At 35.4% G+C, this 22,192-nt stretch overlaps 1 protein-coding gene across 1 annotated transcript in view; it reads right to left on the bottom strand.

The window, feature by feature from the left end:
* Positions 1–22,192, bottom strand: part of LOC141343147 (oxidation resistance protein 1-like) — a 121,597-nt gene that overhangs the window by 70,747 nt on the left and 28,658 nt on the right. The window contains exon 2 of the mRNA XM_073847749.1: positions 5,323–5,516. Within this exon, the coding sequence (XP_073703850.1) occupies positions 5,323–5,516 (194 nt within the window). The remainder of the gene's footprint in view (positions 1–5,322; positions 5,517–22,192) is intronic.

Below are 22,192 nucleotides of genomic sequence, written 5' to 3'. Positions count from 1 at the left end.
TGTTTAAACTAGCTTCTGGTTAACAGTATGTTTTATGCACTTCTTGCTTGTTTTTGGTAATCACTTGCGATGTACATGTGCAATGATGTATAATTCCTCCTTTATCTCTGTTTAACTTCTCACGTATGCCACCATGACCAGCACCAAAGGCCGAAGGGTAGATAACGTCATTCTGAAGAACTAAAGGATAAATATACAGGCTTATATAAGAGACTATCCAGTATCTTGTTAACAGAATTAGGTGAGTTAGGTATTAAGGCTACCCAGGACCCTATGCGACCGTTGTGGACCTGACTCCTCTTCACTGATTACCTGAAGCGCATTTCCCACATCACCCTGAGATCTGCACTTATTTCATTATTGCAAGCTTACGTCCACATGGACGAATTTATACCGCGCTCTCCCTGACCCATTTGCAGGGAGCCAAAAGCACTTATTGCGGCATGGACGCACGGCTGCTATAAAACCACTCTCATTTAAGGAGACCGAATGGCCTGTCAGGGTCAATTTCATTTAAAAACATTAAAACACTCTAACCATCGCTCACATCGAGCTGGAAATGACAGTATAATTTGGCGGGATACATGAGGGCAGGTTATTAAAATGTAGCGGGATATGTGGTGTGGTTTTAATGGCGGTTCTGACACAGGATGAAAAGATGCTCAGCGTGCGACCATCGATAACACTTCTCTCTCCCGCCGTCCTCTCCACCAATTAGAGGCACTATGAGAAGGCAAACTGTGCTGTGATTTGCAGTGATTGCCTGAGGGCACGGCCTCTAAAAGACAGTAGAAAGTCAAACAATGAGAACAGCAAAATCACCAATAACATTAAAGAGCAACCAATAGGAAATTATAATAAAATATCATTCATTATTACACTGCTCTTAGGAATACTTGATTCTGCCATCAGTAATGACTGTTGAACCATATAATTGACTGATATTCCAAAAGACCAATTTTCTACTTTGCTGTGCAAGTTTAACATCTCTTCTATGCCTCCATGGTCTATTTCTTTTCAGTTAATAAAACCAAATTTCAACTGAAATCAATTTTTCATGTCCACTTATTAAAACATCAGGATGTAATGTACAGTCAACAGATCATTATAGCAAAGTAAACTACTTTTGGCTGATACAAGACCCATTTGTTTCCCATCTTCATTGGGATTTGTCCTGTTTTATCAGCCATCAGTCTAAAAATGTCTAAATGCTTACAAAAGTAAAAGCAAAGCAAAAAAAAAAAAAAAAAACATTTCAATGTCAATTAAAAACTATTTTTGGGAATTTAAATAAAACAAAAATGAATTAAAATCAAAATATAAATATAAAACCTTTAAAGTAAAATATAATAAAAATAAATAAATAATTTTAAAAATATATATAAAAAAACTAAAACTGAGCTACGAGTTAGTTAAGTTTAATACCACAGAGATTAAAAACAGAAATACTAATAAAGGTACTAGTAACTAGCACAACTAGTAGTTTTGTAGTCATCATGTGCTGTACAGATCAAAAAAACATATAATAATATCTGTTTTATACACTAACATTCAACAAAGCAGCTACCCAAGAGTGAGTGAATGAAGTAAACGCAAAGCAGGTGTATTTGCTAACCCATGTTCTGTGAGTGCCACTGAAGGACCCTCTTGATTTATGGAAACATGTCTTTTAGTCGGCTCTTAAATGGTGCCGTCAAATCAGCAGCACAATCAAACGGCCTGAGGTGAAAGGAAAGCCATCTCTTGCTCTCTCTAAAGCCTCTGACCTCTCCTCACAATCCCTACAGACCCAACAAACCCACACTAGCATTTGGCTTATTTCACAGATCAGAGCATTTACTCTGTGCACTGGGAGAAACACTGAGAAAAGCTTTTCAGGATGGTAATATCTTATGTTTGTTGAAACAAAAACGAAAGAGGAGACAGATGAGCAAGAGATGAGAGACAAGAAGTAGACAGAAAACAGAAAACACCAAGAGCAGGGAGAGAAAGAGAGGAGATGGAAAGTGGTAGGGTTGTAATGATGCATCCTAAGCCGTTTGAAAGTTGATACAAATGTGTGTCGATTCAAGTTGAGATGTTAAACGAATCACTATACAGTTGCGGCTGGGGTTTTATATGAATGTATATCGGAGGGGAACTGACTAAACTGACTTCAAAAAAGTTTAGATGGTAATTTCTTTTTATTTTGTCTCTGTATAATGCACATTACAGTAGTGTTAACCAAGGAAATGCTATAATAACCAAGGAAATGCTGTATCGCTGCTGTTCCATAAGCGCCACCTGCTGTCAGAGAATGAATTTCTGTTCTAACTCAGACAGTCTGCTGTTTGTTTCGTGAAGAGGTTTTATGTTGTATAGTTTCACAAAGCTAAAGTCAGAACATTTTGTAATTAAACAATCTAATTTAAATCAAAACTACTTACGCTGCATGTGTGTAGCATCCTTAGGTGCGTTTCCATTACAGATTTTCACTAAACTTTTGCAATATTTTATAAAAAACTGTTGCCATTAACCAATGTTATGCGATTAAAACTAGAGATGCACCGAATGTCCGGCAACTGAAATTATTCGGACAAAAATAGCAAAAAAAGCTCTTTCGGTGTTCGGCCAAATAAGTGAAAGAGCTGAATACATGATGACCAAACAATGATGTGACGAGATCAAATAGAGATGCACTAATGCAGCAAACATGTCGGCAGTGTGGAAGTATTTAAAACTGTCCGAAAAAAAAAACGCAAAAATCATTACAAGCATCGACAGCGAGAGACTGTTTAGTATCGCTGGTTACTGTATGACTAAAATCACGAAATGGCCTTAAACCATTAGTAAATAAACTACAGAATGTTATGTTGTCTAATACACGCACCAAATGTATTTATTCTGACAGCACTGCACAAGCTTGTTAGCTAGGGTTCCAAAGCGCCAGGGAAATCTGCGTGATGAGAATCATTCATAAACCTGCTGCTGTCAGCAAAAAGTAGTACTGAGGTCTTCTTGTGGGTTTCCGCCAAAATAAAAGTCAACATTCATAAATGTTAGTACTGTAATTTTACTTTTGTTCTGTAAAATAAAATAAAAAACTAACAAAAATAATGATAACGATCATTACAACAGCTCCATTAATACATTTATTGTAACATTCTCCTTTGCTCAGCAAGGCTGCATTTATTTGTACATTAAAAACACATGAAAGGGGTCTTAAAAATGGCCAAAGAATATTATTTCACTAACTTATTAATTTTAAGTTAAACTGTGCTTTGTTGGTAGGCTATAATGTCCAACTAGAATGTTCTAGAATGTTAAAAATGTTCAGTGTTAAATAAATATTTTTTAATTTGTTGTTTTGTAATTGATTCTTTTTCTTCGAAAAGCAACACAAAACTGTAAAAAGCAAATATTGGCTATTTAATTTACCATGAAAAACCATGTTCGGTAATCGGCCTTCGGCCCAGTGTGTCATTATGTTCTGCTTCGGTCAAGAATTGTCATTTCGGTGCATCCCCAACTAAAACTTAATTTTTTCCTCTCAAGATAAGTCATGGCGATGAATGTTAGTAGAGTAATGTATGTCGCAGCCACTGCATTAGTCATTAATTTTAATGGTATGAGATGTAAGCATCTATCTTTACAGAAGAAGCGCGCCTGGTGTAAACACAAGCATTGACTAGAGTGGACGCAATCAGCTCCACAGACTTGTGCAGTGTAAATAAGGGGTTGCGCAAGCTTCAATGGCAAGGAAAGCCTATTATTGTGTAGTCAATGCTTGTAAGCAGCCACATAAGAGGTGTTTTTTTGACCTCTGTGAAAAAGCCATTTTCATTGCAGTTTTGCAATGCAATTTCATGTCCACCTAATGCACATGTAAAAACTAGTTAGTTAGGCATAGTTTCAATTCACTCAATTTGAGGTAATGGAAATGCAGCTTTAGGCCCCGATCACACCGAACGCGTCTTTTAGTTCTAAAAACGCGAGGCGCACAGCACTGCATTTTTTTGGTGACTTTTAAAAAAAGAGCAGTGTGCTGCGGTTTTTTTATGTCGCTAAGCAACGACCAAAACAGCTGTCCTGTCAGTCAAATCAAAGGATTATAGCGCGAACGCTTTTTGTTGTTAAGTAAACTGTCATATTAGCAGAAACCCTAAATAATACAGCTCCGGGTTACCCACGATAGACACCAAAGGTTTCTCCTCTAATTCTTGCAGTCTCCGGACATTTTAAGCAACGGTAAACTTTCGTCTCCACAACAGAAGGCCCGCCTCTCCATTCATTCGATTGGACAGTGGAAAAGAACGCGAATGACGTTGGGCGTTTTTCCGCTCAGAGTTGATTTTTTTTCAACTTCAGGCGCTCAGAGCGCTTCTGCAAAAACGCGAGGCGCAGCAGGTGGCGAAAACGCGAGGCGCCCGGGGCGCATAAGCAGCGCGGAGAACGCTCACTGCCAACAGAAAACCATTCAAAAGAGGCGCCTCCAACTGCAAAAACGCGTTCGGTGTGATCGCGGCCTTAGTTTGGATTTTGACTACAATTTGCATTTTAAAAGAAAAGAGCACAGGCAAAGACCTAGTTTGTTTATTTGATTTGGGATTTGTTTTAAAATATTAATTTATTGTTTATTTGACATTAATTTTCATTAAATTCATTAATTCAAAATTTTTGAAAAACGTATCATCAAATCAGTATGGTCAATCATGTCGCATCGTGAGTTGAGTGAATCATTATATCCTAGCCAGTGGAGAAAGAATGAAGGCAGATTTAAAAAAAAGGTGAGATTGAGAAGAAAATGGGGAGAGAGGAGGGAGAAAGATGAGATGAGGAGAAAGAGGAGACAGAGAAGAAAGAGACAGGAGAATGAGAGAAGAAAGAGAGGAAACAGATGAGAGCAAGGGGGAGCGGTGAATGTTAAGACGATTAGAGCAAAACGAAGACAGACATGAAAAAGAGGTAAGATCTAGGAAAAGAAGAGAAGAAAGAGATGAGTCAGATGAGAAAGAGGAGACAGGAGAGACAGAGAAGTGACTGAGAAGAAAGCAAGAAGAGAGTGAAGAATCAGAGGAGACAGAATGGAGACATACATAAGGTGAGAACAAGAAGAAAAGAAAGCGAAAGATGAGATGGATTAGAAGAAGAAGAGAAGTGAGGATACAGAGATGAGAGCAAGAAGAGAAAAGAGGATGCCAGAACTTTTAAAACACTCATACAAAGCGAACATCTTCATGTACTCACACACACAGATAAAGCTCAACTGAAACTCATGAGAAGAGAGAACAGAGAACCACACAAACATACTGGCATACTGAAGAGAGCAGAATGCTCATTTACCTATTGTGTATCCTCGTTTCAGATCGCTGCACCGTGGACCACGGCGCTGAGAATTGGTGGTGTTGTTTTCTTGCACCTCAGATGTGGTCGTCTTGGCAACAGGTGGTGAAGATCTGTTTAAGGACAGACTCGGGATGAGCCGTGCTGGAAAACCTGGAGAGCCGATATCCACCGATTGGGACTTCTTCTTCAGTCTGAGAGGAAACAGCACAGGAGACAAGAGTAAACTTACAAGCCACTGTGTGACTGTATAACTTTTTGCGCTGCTAAAGGCCTGTCTTCATTGATTCCATCTAAAAATGTTATGTATGACTAGATCTTCATGGGTTTTTCATGAGTTTCCAAGTCTATTGTGTTGTCATGCATCCATAAAAGTCAACAGATGGAAGCAACGGGTGACATTTTGACCCAGATTCTTGCTGAGTGAAATATGTGACTAAACTTTGTGACGCATAACTCTTATAGTTAAAAAACAGAACTATTTCTTTCTAATGGGTTGTTTGACTGTAAATGTCTTCTAATGGAAATCTGTTTTATATCATATACAAAATAAACCCTCCTCACAGCGTTTGTTATTTATAAGATATGTGACCCTAGACCACAAAACTAGTTATAAGGGTCAATTTGAAACTGAGATTTATACATCATCTGTATAAATCTAAATAATCTTTCCAGTGATGTATGGTTTGTTAGGATAGTACAATATTTGGACGAGATACAACTATTTGAAAATCTGGAATCTGAAGGTGCAAAAAAAAAAAAAAAAAAAAAATACTGAGAAAATTGCTTTTAAAGTTGTCCAAATAAAGTTCTTCGCAATGCATATTACTAATCAAAAATTAAGTTTTTGTATATTTATGGTAGGAAATTTATTAAATATCTTCATGGAACATGACCTCTACTTAATATCCCTATGATTTTCGGCATAAAAAAAAAAACAATAATTTTGACTCATAGAATGTATTGTTGGCTATTGCCACAAATATACCCGTGCTATGACTGGTTTTGTGGTCCAGGGTCACATATGTGACATATGCAACCCTTAAAGTCATACTGCAGGGGTTTTATGGTATGGCGATGGTATAAGATAGTTGATAGTCAACTTTACTTCAACTGGTAAAAAAAATGTTACTTTTTCAACTTACTTTATTACATTTTATCAACTTAATTTTCCTAGGTCAATAACACTTACATAATATTTACATTACACTAATTTACTTCAACTGCATAAGTAAACAGCTGGATCAACAGATTTTTTAGATGTTACCAATTGAAGTAGGTTTTTAATGTTTTAAATGTGAAAGTGAAATATTTAATTAGATGTGAAGTTGAGATATATTCTATATTTCTAAGTATTTAGGTTGAAAGAATGTACAATTCTGAGTTACAATTTGGAAAGTTACATTAAACAGACTCAAATAGTTACAGTAATCACTTTTTACAGTGTGGTATAATGGTGCAGCTTGTGCAGAAACATTTGCCTTCAAGTCACTCTGAATCATTCCCAAATTTATCCGCAATTGGAAAAATGCTGCATTATTCAAGAGAATCATTTTTGAATAAAACTACTGAACAAGACAAAGTTGAATTAAGTTGCTCAAGGCAAGTATTTAATCTTTAAAGTAATTTGCTTTAAAACCTGTAGTGAACCTAAAGAATGGCAGGCGACTGGAGTCAAGATCGATTCATTGTTTGATCTCACAGTCAATCATCTTCTGGACTCACAATTGAGACAAAAAGCCTGAAAAAGCAAAACAACATTCCCAGGAATCCTGCCAATCATCTTCAGATCAATTTTGAAATGCTGGCAGCATGAGAAATCAGAGCATGTACTGTTATGTGTAAAAGAACCAGGAAATGAAGAGTCAGATTGAATCTGCACACAAATTCACATTTCAGATTTTTTTGGGGAAAACTGTGGAATGGATTTAAACCTAGACCCTAGACTGCAATTTGCCCATGTCCATTCAGTGGGAAAATACCGGAAGTGTCTCAAACTCTACCTCTGCACCAGTTTGCTTTATTTTTTATAACATTCATCTGGGAATGCAACCTGCACCATTTCATCAAATTTAAAAAAAAAAAATCATTTTTAAAACAATGCAAACACTGGAGAATACAGTATATTGCTAAATATGTTAACTATTCACCAAAATTTCAAATTAAAAGCTCAAACCTTCATTCTATTTCATCAAGAATTATTAAATCACACTGTAAAGTGTAAAAACAATCGTCCAATAGCGCCCTCTGCAGCGAATTGTTATAATGCATAAATGTACATTAGCTCTATTATTGTTTTGTTCAATAAAACCAAATTACTTGCTTTTTGTTAGGCCCTACTTTGTCTGAACTAAATTTATTATTGCCTCATTGCTATTATTCATGTATTTTAAGTTATTTTAGAGGCTATTGTTCGCTTAGGTCTATTTTAATTACCACAAAAAAATTTAATTATCCAATTACTCGATTGTTATGTATTAACGAATTAATTGTTAGTGATAGTTATTATTAGCAAGATATTGATCCCACGTGTCAGAACTGATTATCATGTATTCTAAACTGCTATATAATCAGTGCATATAGACAAACATGAAATTATTCTCTCCCAACAGAGATCTGTGTATGTCTGTGTGGGCATGTCATTTAGACACCTGTCTAAATAAACAGCTCACAAAGGAGCCTCCAGCACCTCTGATTGTATGCTGATGGCAGACCCCAGGTGCGGTTCCCTCCCTCTCTCTGTCTCTCTCTGTCTCTCTCTCTCTCTCTCTCTCTCTCTCTCAAACCAGCTCACCATTACATAATATGTGCAATCAGCCAAAAGACAAACACCGGCCGGCAAGATTACACGGTTAAGGAAGCCCAACAAAAGCAACAACTAGTTAGACAACACAGAGCAGCAAGTCGACCAGAAAACTGATGGTAGGCGGTCAGACTTTACACAAGAATCCAACTCAACCAGCTCAGAAACACAGAATACTTATCCATCAAACCAGTCACCTCAAATAGCAGGCAATCCCTGAATATACAGCGATTACCTTTACCATAAAAAAAAATGCAAGGGATGTTGACAAAAATTTTTTATACCGATAAGTATTGACAAAAATGCAAATCCAACTATAATCTATTTTTAAACAATAGAATTTTAGAATGTTCTAAAACTTGTGTTTTCATGCTTTATTTTTATGGTGTTATTGCTTAGCAACCACTATGCGCACACGCACACGACTGGTCAAAAATTTTTGAATAATTCAGATTTTACTTTTTTTGTCTTTAAAAGACATCTCTTATGCTCACCAAGGCTGCATTTTATGTGATAAAAAATAATAAAACAAGAAAGACACACTCACACAAACGGTCAAATTGTTTTTCTCATTAAAAAGAAGTCTCTTCTGCTCACCAAGGCTGCATTTATTTGAATTTATTAAAATAAAATAAAATAAAATAAAATAAAATAAAATAAAATAAAATAAAATAAAATAAAATAAAATAAAATAAAATAAAATAAAATAAAATAAAAGTTTAATATGCTGAGCTGGCTCTCACACACAACTGGTCAGATTTTATTTTATTCATTTTTTGTCATTTATGCTCACCAAGACTGCATTCATAAAAATAATAATAGTAATAATAATAGTAGTAATAATAATAATAATAATAATAATAATAATAATAATAATAATAATAAAATGAAATGAAATGAAATGAAATGAATAAAATAAAAGTTTAATATGCCTAGCTGGCTGTCACACACAACCGGTCAGATTTTGTTTTTATTTTTTGTCATTTATGCTCACCAAGATTGCATTTATTTAAAAATAAAATAAGTTTAAGGATTTCTTTACCGTTAAAAGAAGTCACCAAGACTGCATTTATTTGATAAATAAAATAAAATAAAATAAAATAAAATAAAAGTTTAATATGAGCTGGCTCTCACACACAATCCATCAGATTTGATTTAGTTTTTTTTTTGTCATTTATGCTCACCAAGACTGCATTTATTTAAAAATAAAAAATAAAATAAAATAATAAAATAATCAGTTTGGCTCTAAAAACACACACACACACACACACACACACACACACACACACACACACACACACACACACACACACACACACACACACACACACACACACACACACACACACACACACACACACACACACACACACACACACACGTTGGGTTTACATGTTTTATGGGGACATTCCATAGGCGTAATGGTTTTTATACTGTACAAACCGTACTTTCTATCGCCCTACACCTACCCTACACCTAAACCTAGCCCTCACAGGAGATTGTGCACACTTTTACTTACTCAAAAAAACTCAGTGTGCATGATTTATAAGCCTGTTTCCTCATGGGGACCTGAGAAATGTCCCCACAAGGTCAAAATCTACTGGTATTCCTATCCTTGTGGGGACATTTGGTCCCCACAACGTGATGAATACCAGGTACACACACACACACACACACACACGTTCTATGGGGACATTCCATAGGTGTAATGGTTTTTATACTGTTTTATACTGTTCAGATTTTTTATTTTTTTTTGTCTTAAATAATAATAATAATAAAAACGTCTGTTCTTTAAAATAAAATAATTAGTTTAATATGCTGATCTGAATGTGGAAAACAATATTTGTTGAAAACAATATCAGTGTTTTTGATCAAATAAATCCAGCCTTGGTAAGCATAAGAGACTTCTTTCAAAAACATCCTAAACTTTTGAAATGAACCTATGGTTCAAAGTAATTAATTGTGTCAAATAACCATTTTTGTGGGACAAAGCAGATCACTGAATCAAGATTTAGTAGAGCAATGAAGAATGAATGACACTACAAGATGAAATCCTGCAGCTAGTTTGTGATTTGTTCAGTCAGACAGGCTGTTCAGGCACCTGTATTCAGACACTTTTAATTCATCCATTTAGATGCTCCCGTTGTTATTGTGAATGTAAAACCATCCGCTTTTGAATTGAAAATGAGGGCCGAATGGCGAGTCGTCGCAGAGGTCCTGCTCTCGCTGTGATGCGGGGTGCGTATTAACTAGCTGGCGAGGCGCTCTTTCATTTCTCCATACGGACGAGATGTGGTGCCAATCATCGGCGTGGCTTTATCTATTATTCACAGCTCAGAAAGACAGTGAAAGGGAGAAGGAGGTTCTGGCCAGCTTCCAGTCTTCATAACACCAGATGTAAACAAAGCACCAGCCTTCTTTCCAACAATAATAACCACAGCCACATCGCCGCATGACTTCTGCTCTGATTAGGAGAATGTATTCATGCCAAAGCTGTATTTTAACCATTAGCACCGTCCGTCGCTGCTCGAGTGTTTATGTAAACAACATTCTCCTTCAATTAAGGGGTAGATTATGTGATTCGCAGACGCAGAGGCTGCACTGAATCCGTACAGAACATCTGCCGTGAAAACACTGCTTACTGCTCCAACTATAATTAGAAAATCAGCTTTCTAAGTCAGAATAATCAAAACTGGGAAACCCTTCTAAGCTACTGAGCAGAAGATGGTAGAGGTCACGCAAGGTCACCGGAAGACAGACGGCATGGTATAAGCGGATATCATAAAAACATGTTGGGATCATAGTCACGGAAGCCCTTTTCCTCATCAGATTAAAAAACAAACAAACACAGCAGATGCAGTCTGAACATCTCATTTTATGAATTTACATCTTACAACATGCATACAGTTGAAGTCAAAAGTTCACATACACTTTGCAGAATCTGCCAAATGTTAATTATTTTACCAAAATATGAGAGATCATACAAAATGCACACTGGATAAGATATTTCACATAAAAGACATTTACATAGAAAAAAAAAAGTTAAATTTATAAAAATGACCCCGTTCAAATGCTCGCTTCAGAAGGAAGGGGTGAAAACTTTTTGAATTTGCAGATGAGGGTAAATTTCACCTATTTTGTCTTCTGGGAAAAACAATGCATTAAGAGCTGAAGAGTAAATTTAACTTATTTATTTTTTGGGAAACATGTAAGTATCTTCTGTAGCTTCTGAAGGGCAGTACTTAATGAAAAAAAAAATGATATTTAGGCAAAATAAGAAAAAATTGCACATCTTCATTCTGTTCAAAAGTTTTCACCCCCGTCTCTTAATGCATTGTTTCCTTCTGAAGCATCAGTGAGCATTTGAACCTTCTGTAATAGTTGCATCTCAAAATCTTATAGTCATTGTTGGAAAGGGTTCAAATACACAAAAATGCTGAAAAAACTAAAAAATTATGGGACCTCAAGGATTTTTCAGAACATTCTTCGGTGTGTAAACTTTCGAATAGGGTCATTTTTATAAATTCAACTATTATTTTCTCTTGTGGGCTATATGTAAACATCTTTTATGTACAATCTTATTCAGGTCAGTACTAAATAAACAATAACAAGCATTTTGTATGACCCCTTTTATTAATACTAATAATTGTGTCATCCTGACCATTTGCAAATTCCACATTTTTTTTTTAAGCAATACAAAATGGTATCCACTTGACCATATTTTGACCAAATATTTTACAATTTAAAAAATATATATTTTTGGATTCAGTAAGATTTTTGGTACTATATTACTAAGAACTGCAAATATGTGACCCTGGACCACAAAACCAGTCTTTAGTAGCACAGTTATATTTGTAGCAATAGCCAAAAATACATTGTATGGGTCAACATTATCCATTTTTATTTCATGCCAAAAATCATAAGTAAAGATCATGTTCCATTAAGATATTTTGTAAATTTCTTACCGTAAATATATCAAAACTTAATTTTTGATTTAGTACACTGCAAAAAAAGCTTTTCTTACTTAATGATGTGTGACCCTGGACCACAAAAGGGTCATAAGGGTAATTTTTTTTTTTAAATTGAGATGTATATATCATCTGTAAGCTGAATATATAAGCTTTCCATTAAAGTATGGTTTGTTAGAACAGGACAATATTTGGCCGAGATACAACTACTTGAAAATCTGAAATCTAAGGGTGCAAAAAAAATCTAAATATTGAGAAAATTGCCTTTAAAGTTGTTCAAATGAAGTTCTTATCAAAGCATATTACACTGCAAAAAATGCTTTTCTTACTTAGATTTTTGTCATTTTTCCAGCCAAAATATCTTTATTCCTAAATCAAGAAGGATTTTCTAGACAAGTAAAAATAAAAATAAAATATTTTCTTGTTTAAAAAAAAAAACAAGTCAAAATTAAGTGAGTATTTGCTTAGAACAAGCAAAATAATCTTCCAATGGGGAAAGCAAAAAAATCTCATTTCAAACAGAAAACAAATGCACTTAATTTTGACTAGTTTTTTCTAAAAACAAGAAAATCATTTTACTTGTCAAGAAAATCCCTCTTGATTTAAGAATTTTTAGATATTTTGGCTGGAAACAAGACAAACAAATCTAAGTAAGAAAAGCATTTTAATATGCATTGATAAGGACTTCATTTGGACAACTTTAAAGGCAATTTTCGCAAAATATTTAGATCTTTTTTTTTTTTTTTCAAATAGTTGTATCTCAGCCAAATATTGTCCTATTCTAACAAACCACACTTTAATGGAAAGCTTATTTATTCAGCTTTCAGAATAAATTTTTATTTCAGCTTTTCATGTTTACATCTCAATAAAAAAAGACCCTTATGACTGCTTTTGTGGTCCAGGGTCACATATCATTGAAATAAAATATAAATATGACTGGGTCAAGTTTGATTTAGTACACTGCAAAAAATGCTTTTCTTACTTAGATTTTTTGGTCTTGTTTCCAGCCAAAATATCTTTATTCCTAAATCAAGAAGGATTTTCTAGACAAGTAAAAAATATTTTCTTGTTTTCAGAAAAAAGTCAAAATTATCTTCCAATGGGGTAAGCAAAAAAATCTAATTTCAAACAGAAAACAAAAATGCACTTAATTTTGACTAGTTTTTTCTAAAAACAAGAAAATCATTTTACTTGTCAAGAAAATCCCTCTTGATTTAAGAATTTGTAGATATTTTGGCTGGAAACAAGACAAAAAATCTAAGTAAGAAAAGCATTTTAATATGCATTGATAAGGACTTCTTTTGGACAACTTTAAAGGCAATTTTCGCAAAATATTTAGATCTTTTTTTTTTTTTCAAATAGTTGTATCTCAGCCAAATATTGTCCTATTCTAACAAACCACACTTTAATGGAAAGCTTATTTATTCAGCTTTCAGAATACATTTTTATTTCAGCTTTTCATGTTTACATCTCAATAAAAAAAGACCCTTATGACTGCTTTTGTGGTCCAGGGTCACATATCATTGAAATAAAATATAAATATGACTGGGTCAAGTTTGATTTAGTACACTGCAAAAAATGCTTTTCTTACTTAGATTTTTTGGTCTTGTTTCCAGCCAAAATATCTTTATTCCTAAATCAAGAAGGATTTTCTAGACAAGTAAAAAAATATTTTCTTGTTTTCAGAAAAAAGTCAAAATTATCTTCCAATGGGGTAAGCAAAAAAATCTAATTTCAAACAGAAAACAAAAATGCACTTAATTTTGACTAGTTTTTTCTAAAAACAAGAAAATCATTTTACTTGTCAAGAAAATCCCTCTTGATTTAAGAATTTGTAGATATTTTGGCTGGAAACAAGACAAAAAATCTAAGTAAGAAAAGCATTTTAATATGCATTGATAAGGACTTCTTTTGGACAACTTTAAAGGCAATTTTCGCAAAATATTTAGATCTTTTTTTTTTTTTCAAATAGTTGTATCTCAGCCAAATATTGTCCTATTCTAACAAACCACACTTTAATGGAAAGCTTATTTATTCAGCTTTCAGAATAAATTTTTATTTCAGCTTTTCATGTTTACATCTCAATAAAAAAAGACCCTTATGACTGCTTTTGTGGTCCAGGGTCACATATCATTGAAATAAAATATAAATATGACTGGGTCAAGTTTGATTTAGTACACGGCAAAAAATGCTTTTCTTACTTAGATTTTTTGGTCTTGTTTCCAGCCAAAATATCTTTATTCCTAAATCAAGAAGGATTTTCTAGACAAGTAAAAAATATTTTCTTGTTTTCAGAAAAAAGTCAAAATTATCTTCCAATGGGGTAAGCAAAAAAATCTAATTTCAAACAGAAAACAAAAATGCACTTAATTTTGACTTGTTTTTTCTGAAAACAATAAAATAAAATACCTCTTTATTTAAGAATTTTTAAATATTTTGGAAACAAGACAAAAAAACTAAGTTGCACCCTCAGATTCCAGATTTTCAAATAGTTGTATTTCAGCCAAATATTGCCCTATTCTAACAAACCATATTTAATGGAAAGCTTATTTATTCAGATGATGCATACTCCATTTAAAAAAACTGACCCTTATGACTGCTTTTGTGGTCCAGGGTCACACATCATTGAAATGAAATATAAATATGACCGGGTCATGTTCTGGACAGGCTTCATGAGATTCACCCACACCTCTTTCTCTCTCTGACCATTTTTTCAAACCCCTAAAACATCCCAAATCCCCCTACTCACAGAATGTAGGATGGATCAGCGGGAAAACAGGGTGGTGGGAAATTGCAGAGAGATTAAATGCTTTGGCAGGCGGCTGATGGAGGCCGTGAGCATGGCGGCGCTTTATCGTGGCCAACAGAGTACGACGGGGACACGGTGGGTGGGGAGCAGAAGGAGATCTGTGTGTGTGTTTGTGTGTTACAGTACCTCCGATACATATCTTACAGCTAATGTGTAAAGGAGAGAGAGAGGAAGAGCTAGCATTTGCTTCTCTTCTTCCTCATGCTCCATGCAGAGAAAGCTACGCTGCCAGACATTCGGAGATTAAGCGTAGTAGTCACATGCTTTGGCGAAAGATGCATAAACAACAGGGAATTCAGGCAAAGCCAGAGCATGCTTATCACGCTCAGAAAGATGGATTTGAGCCCGGGTAAAACTCAGATCTGGTGTGCACAGGGAACTGAACATCTCGTGTGAAGAGTTGACGTCAGCAACCGGTCTTTGTAGACAAATATGAGCGATACTCTCGGGCGCCATTACCAAGACCAGACTTCATGCAATCGAACTAAATGAGGACATGAGAAAGACATGTCATTTAGAGGAGACAAGCAGCTCCTGTGAACCCTCGTGGCCATTTACTGTACACGTGGGTCTTATGAAAGAGTTATGGGACACTGGCCTTGACAGGCCTCAGCTTTTTAAACGCCTGATGGCTTAATCGAGTCAGCCGAGGAGAGGGATATAATATAGCCTGAGACGGCCTCACAGTGCAAACATGACACAGCATTACATCTGAAGAATCTGATTTAGTCAAAATGCTTTCTAGTAACAAAGACTAGCTATATAAATTGTTAAAGGAATAGTTCTTTCAAAAATTAAAACTGATTCACCCTCAGGCCATTCAAGATGTAGATGAGTTGTTTCTTTATCAGAAAAGATTTAGAGAAATTTAGCATTACGTGACTCGCTCACCAATGCATCCTCTGCAGTGAATGGGTGCCGTCAGAATGAGAGTCCAAACAGCTGATAAAAACAACAGTAATCTGCACACCTTCAGTCCAACAGTTAATGTCTTGTGAAGAAAAAAAAGCTGTGTGTTAATAAGAAACAAATCCATCATTTTAATTTTCAAAGTGCTGCTTCAGGCTAAAATACAGTACGAGCCTCTATTCCTAATATTGCTTACTACATTGAAAAAGATATCTAGTCTAACTCAGAAGAGAAATATATACAGATCAAACACTGTTTACAAGTGAAAACCATCCAAAACAATTCTAAACAAATATGTTGGTGGATTTTGATGTGATGGGACAACAGAAGATGGACTTTCTGGAGGAAGCGTTCAAAAGGATCACAGATATTTTGGCCAGAAGTGATGACTTCAACTTAAAATGCCTTAATGATGGATTTGTTACTTAGAAACATGCAGGCTTTTGCCTCTCAAGATGTTAATTAATGGACTGGAGTCTTGTGGATTACTTGTGGATTATTGTGATGTTTTTATGAGCTGTTTGAACTCTCATTCTGACGGCACCCATTCACTCCAGAGGATCCGTTGATGAGTAAGTGATGTAATGCTAAATTTCTCCATCTTTTCCGATGAACAAACAAACCTGTCTACGTCTTTGATGGCCTGAGGGTGAGTAAATCGTCAGCAAATTTTTATCTCAGCATATTAAAATATTAAAATATGTGACTCTGGATCACAAAACCAGTCTTAAGTAGCACAGGTATATTTGTAGCAATAGTCAACGATACACTGTATGGGTCAAAATTATTGATTTTGCCAAAAATCATTAGGATATTAGGTAAAGATCATGTTCCATGAAGATATTTGGTAAATTTCCTACCACAAATATTTAAAAACTAGTAATATGCATTGCTAAGGACTTAATTTGGACAAGTTTAAGGCATTTTCTCAATATTTTATTTTTTAATAAAATGTCCTATCCTAACAAGCCATATATCAATGGAAAACTTAGTTTTTTAGCTTTCAGACGATGTATAAATATCATTTTTTTTTTTAAATGACCCTTATGACTATATAAACCATGTGTAATACAACTGAAAAAACATTGGATGGCACTCACTGAATTAGATATGTAAAATAGTGAAGTCAATAACAAGTATAATACTATTTGAAAACTATTTGATATCACTGCATAATGCATTTTAACTGTATTTTTTAAGTATATACTAAGGGCTAATAGTTTGCAGTTATTCAATTTGACACACTGCACTGCTACTCCTTGTAAAGTTCCTTAAAACTTGTCACACTACTACAAATAAATGTAACTTAGCAGCCTTATACCTAACTACTCTCCAATATTGGTAACTTCAGAAATGCATGAAATTGTTTTTGAACTAGTTGGAATTCACATGAATGCAAAAGTGCACACACTTACAAACACACACAGCATTTAACAATCAAAATGTTCCAGCACATTGTGAATTTCTGATTAACATTCTAAACCACGTTGTGTTAAATAGAACTGTGTTGCATAAAGCAGGTAAAGTGATAAAAGCAGCTTCCCAACAGTGCGGAGAAATAAACTGCGTCTGCACTGGAGTAAACAGCTCTAGGCTTAAACAAACGTTTGGTCAGAGTTGCATTAAAATCCAATGTGCTGAAGTTTGATACCTGGGGCTACGGGCTGCTTTTTGTTTTTATATGATTTATAACAGTCACTATATTCAACCTCAGGAAAATATGAATTCTCTAAACAACACTGTAAAACAGTAAGTGACCTGATCTAGTAAAGCATGACATTCACGTATAGTACTGTATATCCATGTGATCGTATTCATATTTGATCACCCACATGTGAGAGTTCATGTGAGAGCAGATCAAATGAGGTTTCTTCACCTGACATTCCCTCTGTTACATAACACGCAGATGCACAACTGTCGTCTTTCTATCAACTGACTGTCACTCTGCACAGCACTTTGCATGCAACCTGCATTTCTGCCCAAATTTTTTGCCGAGGCATCATTTTTCAGCCTCCACATCTTCTTTTCTCTCTTTGATTTCTCAGCATCAGCTCTTGAAGTTGGTATTAGCATGAGAGAGAGAAAGAGAGAGAGAATTGTGTGCATATGTAGAGAATGGTGACATCTTTGGGACACAGAATCTCATATACTGCTGTGTAAAAGTAAAAAAATACAACAACAGCAAAACAGCAACGCGTGACGCTCAAAGTTGACAATTCTTATATCTCCTGGAATACTAAAGTGTTACTTACTATAAATGATTTATCCATGCACATCAGTATTTAAAAAACTTCCCGTCCCACTTGAAACAACATCTCTTCTATAAATACTGTACTTAAGGTCAAAAGTTTACTTATACCTTGCAGAATCAAAAGGGATCATACAAAATGTATGTTGTTTTTCACTTAGAACTGACATGAACAAGATATTTCACATAAAAAATGCTTAAATATAGTCTACAAGAGAAAATAATAGCTGAATTTACAAAAATTACCCCATTCAAAAGTTTACATACACTTGATTCTTAATACTGTGATGTTACCTGAATGATCCGTTTTTTTTATGATAGTTGTTCATGAGTCTCTTGTTTGTCCTGAAAAGTTAAACTGCCCACTGTTCTTCAGAAAAATCCTTCAGGTCCCACAAATTCTTTGGTTTTTCAATGTTTTTGTGTATTTGAACCTTTTTCAGCAATGACTGTATGATTTTGAGATCCATCTTTTCACAATGAGAACAACTGAGGGACCCAACTATTACAGAAAGTTCAAATGCTCACTGTTGCTTCAAAAGGAAACACAATGCATTAAGAGCCGGAGGGTGAAAACTTTTGAATTTAAAAGATCAACGTCAATTTTACTTATTTAACTTATCTTCTGGGAAACATGTAAGTATCTACTGCAGCTTCTGAAGCGCAGTACTAAATAAAAAAATATGATGTTTAGGCAAAATAAGAAAAATGTACACATCTTCATTCTGTTCAAAAGTTTTCACTCCCCAGCTGTTGCATTGTGTTTCCTTCTGGAGCATCAGTGAGTGTTTGAACCTTCTGTAATAGTTGCATATGAGTCTCTCAGTTGTCCTTAGTGTGAAAAGATGGATCTCAAAATCATACAGTAATTGTTGGAAAGGGTTCAAATATACAAAATGCTGAACAACCAAAGAATTTGTGGCACCTGAAGGATTTTTCAGAAGAACAGCAGGCAGTTGAACTGTTCAGGACTGTATCTAAATGTCTTTTAAGTGAAATATCTTATTCACGTCAGTACTAAATAAAAAAACAACATGCATTTTGTATGATCCCTCTTATTTTGCTAAAATAATAAACATTTAGCAGATTCTGCAAGGTGTATGTAAACTTTTGACCTCTGTATGTGAGGAAATCCCTTCCAGCAACCTGTCAATCATGAGATCACAGCTATCAAACAACAATGATTCAATCAATTCCAAACAGACAAAATCCAGTCTGTTCCCATGCTTATTCTCAATAAAGAAGCTGTTTCTGCAATTGATGTCACATGGACTATTTAAACGATGTTCTTACTACCTTTCTGGGCCTTAAACCTGTCAGTTACATTGCTGTCTATGCAGGGTCAGAAAACTTTTGGATTTCATCAAAAATATCTTGGAATGACGTAAGGGTGAGTAATTAATGACAGAATTTTCATTTTCAGGTGAACTATCCCTTTAAGGCGAAAATATAGCATACTACTTTTAGTAGTTTAATTGTACACATAAATCAAAATATTTTAACTGCACCGGATCCATATATAGCAAGCTAAAAACCTCAAGTGTACAATGACTGAGCAGGAAACATTACTTTGCTGGTACATGTCTCTTGACACTGCCTTTGTGTTTCTAACTGTATCAACTATAAAACAAAAAATAATGCACACAGCAGACGCAAACACATTATGAATCTCACTGGGACTTAACGAGTCCTATGGCATTTACCAGCATGTGCGGGTGGAGCGGGACGGTAGTGCTGTTATCAGAGCGCCTCGGTAAATCAACGACTAGCAGAGGTGCTGCTATTCATTTCACAACATACATCAATATTACTGAAACGCAGCCGGCAGACAAGAGCTGATAACCCGAAGGAGTTATGAAGAACCTGGAGGAACACGTCTGTTTCATTACTGCGCTAAATGTGACGCCAGGCACACTTCTCCCTCGCTGAATCAGCGCGCATCTCTCAAGCTCTGTGTTAGTCTCAGTCACACACACACACACACACACACACACACACACACACACACACACACACACACACACACACACACACATGTTGGGTTTACATGTTTTATGGGGACATTCCATAGGCGTAATGGTTTTCATACTGTACAAACCGTACTTTCTATCGCCCTACACCTACCCTACACCTAAACCTAGCCCTCACAGGAGATTGTGCACACTTTTACTTCCTCAAAAAAACTCATTGTGCATGATTTATAAGCCTGTTTCCTCATGGGGACCTAAGAAATGTCCCCACAAGGTCAAAATCTACTGGTATTCCTATCCTTGTGGGGACATTTGGTCCCCACAACGTGATGAATACCAGGTACACACACACACACACACACACACACACACACACACACACACACACACACACACAGTGTTCCTGAGGCCTTGAGTTAACCGCAGTCTCTCAATAACTCTCCAGTTGCTAGCCACATTCCTGCTTTCCTGCTCTCTCATTGGTGGAGATGTAGAGGCGAGGACAAATATGATTGGAGGAGAACATTGATGATTTCAGCAGGAAACTGAACTAAATTATAACACTGAGGAGAGAGAATGAGAGGAAAGGAGACGAGAGGTTCACTTGTATCCCATGTGTTGTGGTGAAGTGAGAGCGCTGTGATGCTGTGCGGGGTTGAGCCGCAGCAGATTCAGGTCAGACTCATTTGTTTTAAGACACACTTTAATGAGTCGGAGGTCAGCAGACCAACTCTCACTTCAGACTACTGACCTTGAGATCTCATGATCAACAAACACACACAAAAACAAGGAATATCTTTAGCCCTGAGAGGTAATGGTCAATTTTAACTGAATGAATGAATGAATGAATGAATCCATCAGTCATCTATTAAATTGTGGATAAACATTGTCCACACTGAAAAAAAAGGAATAAACAACAAAAAAAATGTATGTTTATGTGACTAAAACTGTTTGATAGTGTATTTTAAATTTGCCTATTGTTTTTTCCTGTTATCTATTGCTCTTTTTCCTCTTTCTACTCAATTTAATTTAAAGAAATTAATATAATGTTTTCAGAATAAGAGTACGTTTTGAGAAAATATAACTTGAATTAATTTTATTTTTAAGGGTATTTTTCTGGCAAACTACAGTAATGGCGCTTTTCCACTACACAGTACCAGCTCGCCTCGGCTCGACTCGGCTCGGTTTTCCACTGTGTAAAAGTTGTACCTGTACCTCTACAATAGTACCTGGTTTGTCATAGCGACGCTGCAGGAAACTGCCGTGACGTAATCTTCTACGCGACACACACCCGCTGTCTGCACCTCCTCGTTTGACCACGGCGTATTCTTCCGAGTTGCCATAATATGTAATGGATTGGATATGTCACGCAATCTCTGGCCAAACTTTTTAAAAATTGTGGGGTTATTCTGGATACTATTGCTGGCGCGTGCAATGATGACGCAGTGAATAGTGACGATTCTCTCTGACCAATCAGCAGTCTGCTGTGTTTTCACGTCACATTTAGTATCGCCTCAGCTCGCTTGGAACCTCGCCGGAGGTGGTACGAAAAAAAGTACCTGGAAGCCGGTACAGGTACAACTTTTACACAGTGGAAAACCAAACAGAGCCGAGTCGAGTCGAGCCGAGGCGAGCTGAGGCGAGCTGGTACTGTGTAGTGGAAAAGCGCCATTAGTTTTAATGTTTATTGTTTAAACAAGAAAAAAACTATTAAAATAAATAAATAAATAAATGTGGATAAACATTTAGGACGTTTAAAAAAAAAAAGATTAATAAACAAAACATTGCGTTGTATTTTAATTTGCTTTGAACTTAATTTTAAAGAAATTAATATAAGAATATATTTTTAGAATAAGAGTATGTTCCGAGAAAATATAACTTTAAGATTATTTTAAGGGTATTTTTCTGGCAAACCACAGTAAGTTTTAATGTTTAAAACATTGAAAAACTATTTAAATAAATCAATAAATGTGAATAAACATTTAGAAACAAAATATTGGAAAAAAGTAATTAAATGTGTCAACTATATGTGTTTTATAGTGTATTTTGAAACTGTCTATTTCTTTTTCCTGTTATCTATTGCTCTATTATCACTTTCCTAATTAATTTAATACACACACACACACACACACACACATACATATACACACACACACACACACA

This window comes from Garra rufa, chromosome 9 (assembly GCF_049309525.1).
Source record: "Garra rufa chromosome 9, GarRuf1.0, whole genome shotgun sequence".
NCBI lineage: Eukaryota > Metazoa > Chordata > Actinopteri > Cypriniformes > Cyprinidae > Garra > Garra rufa.
The sequence above is the reverse complement of the archived record's forward strand: the minus strand, read 5'-3'. Positions and strand labels throughout refer to the sequence as shown.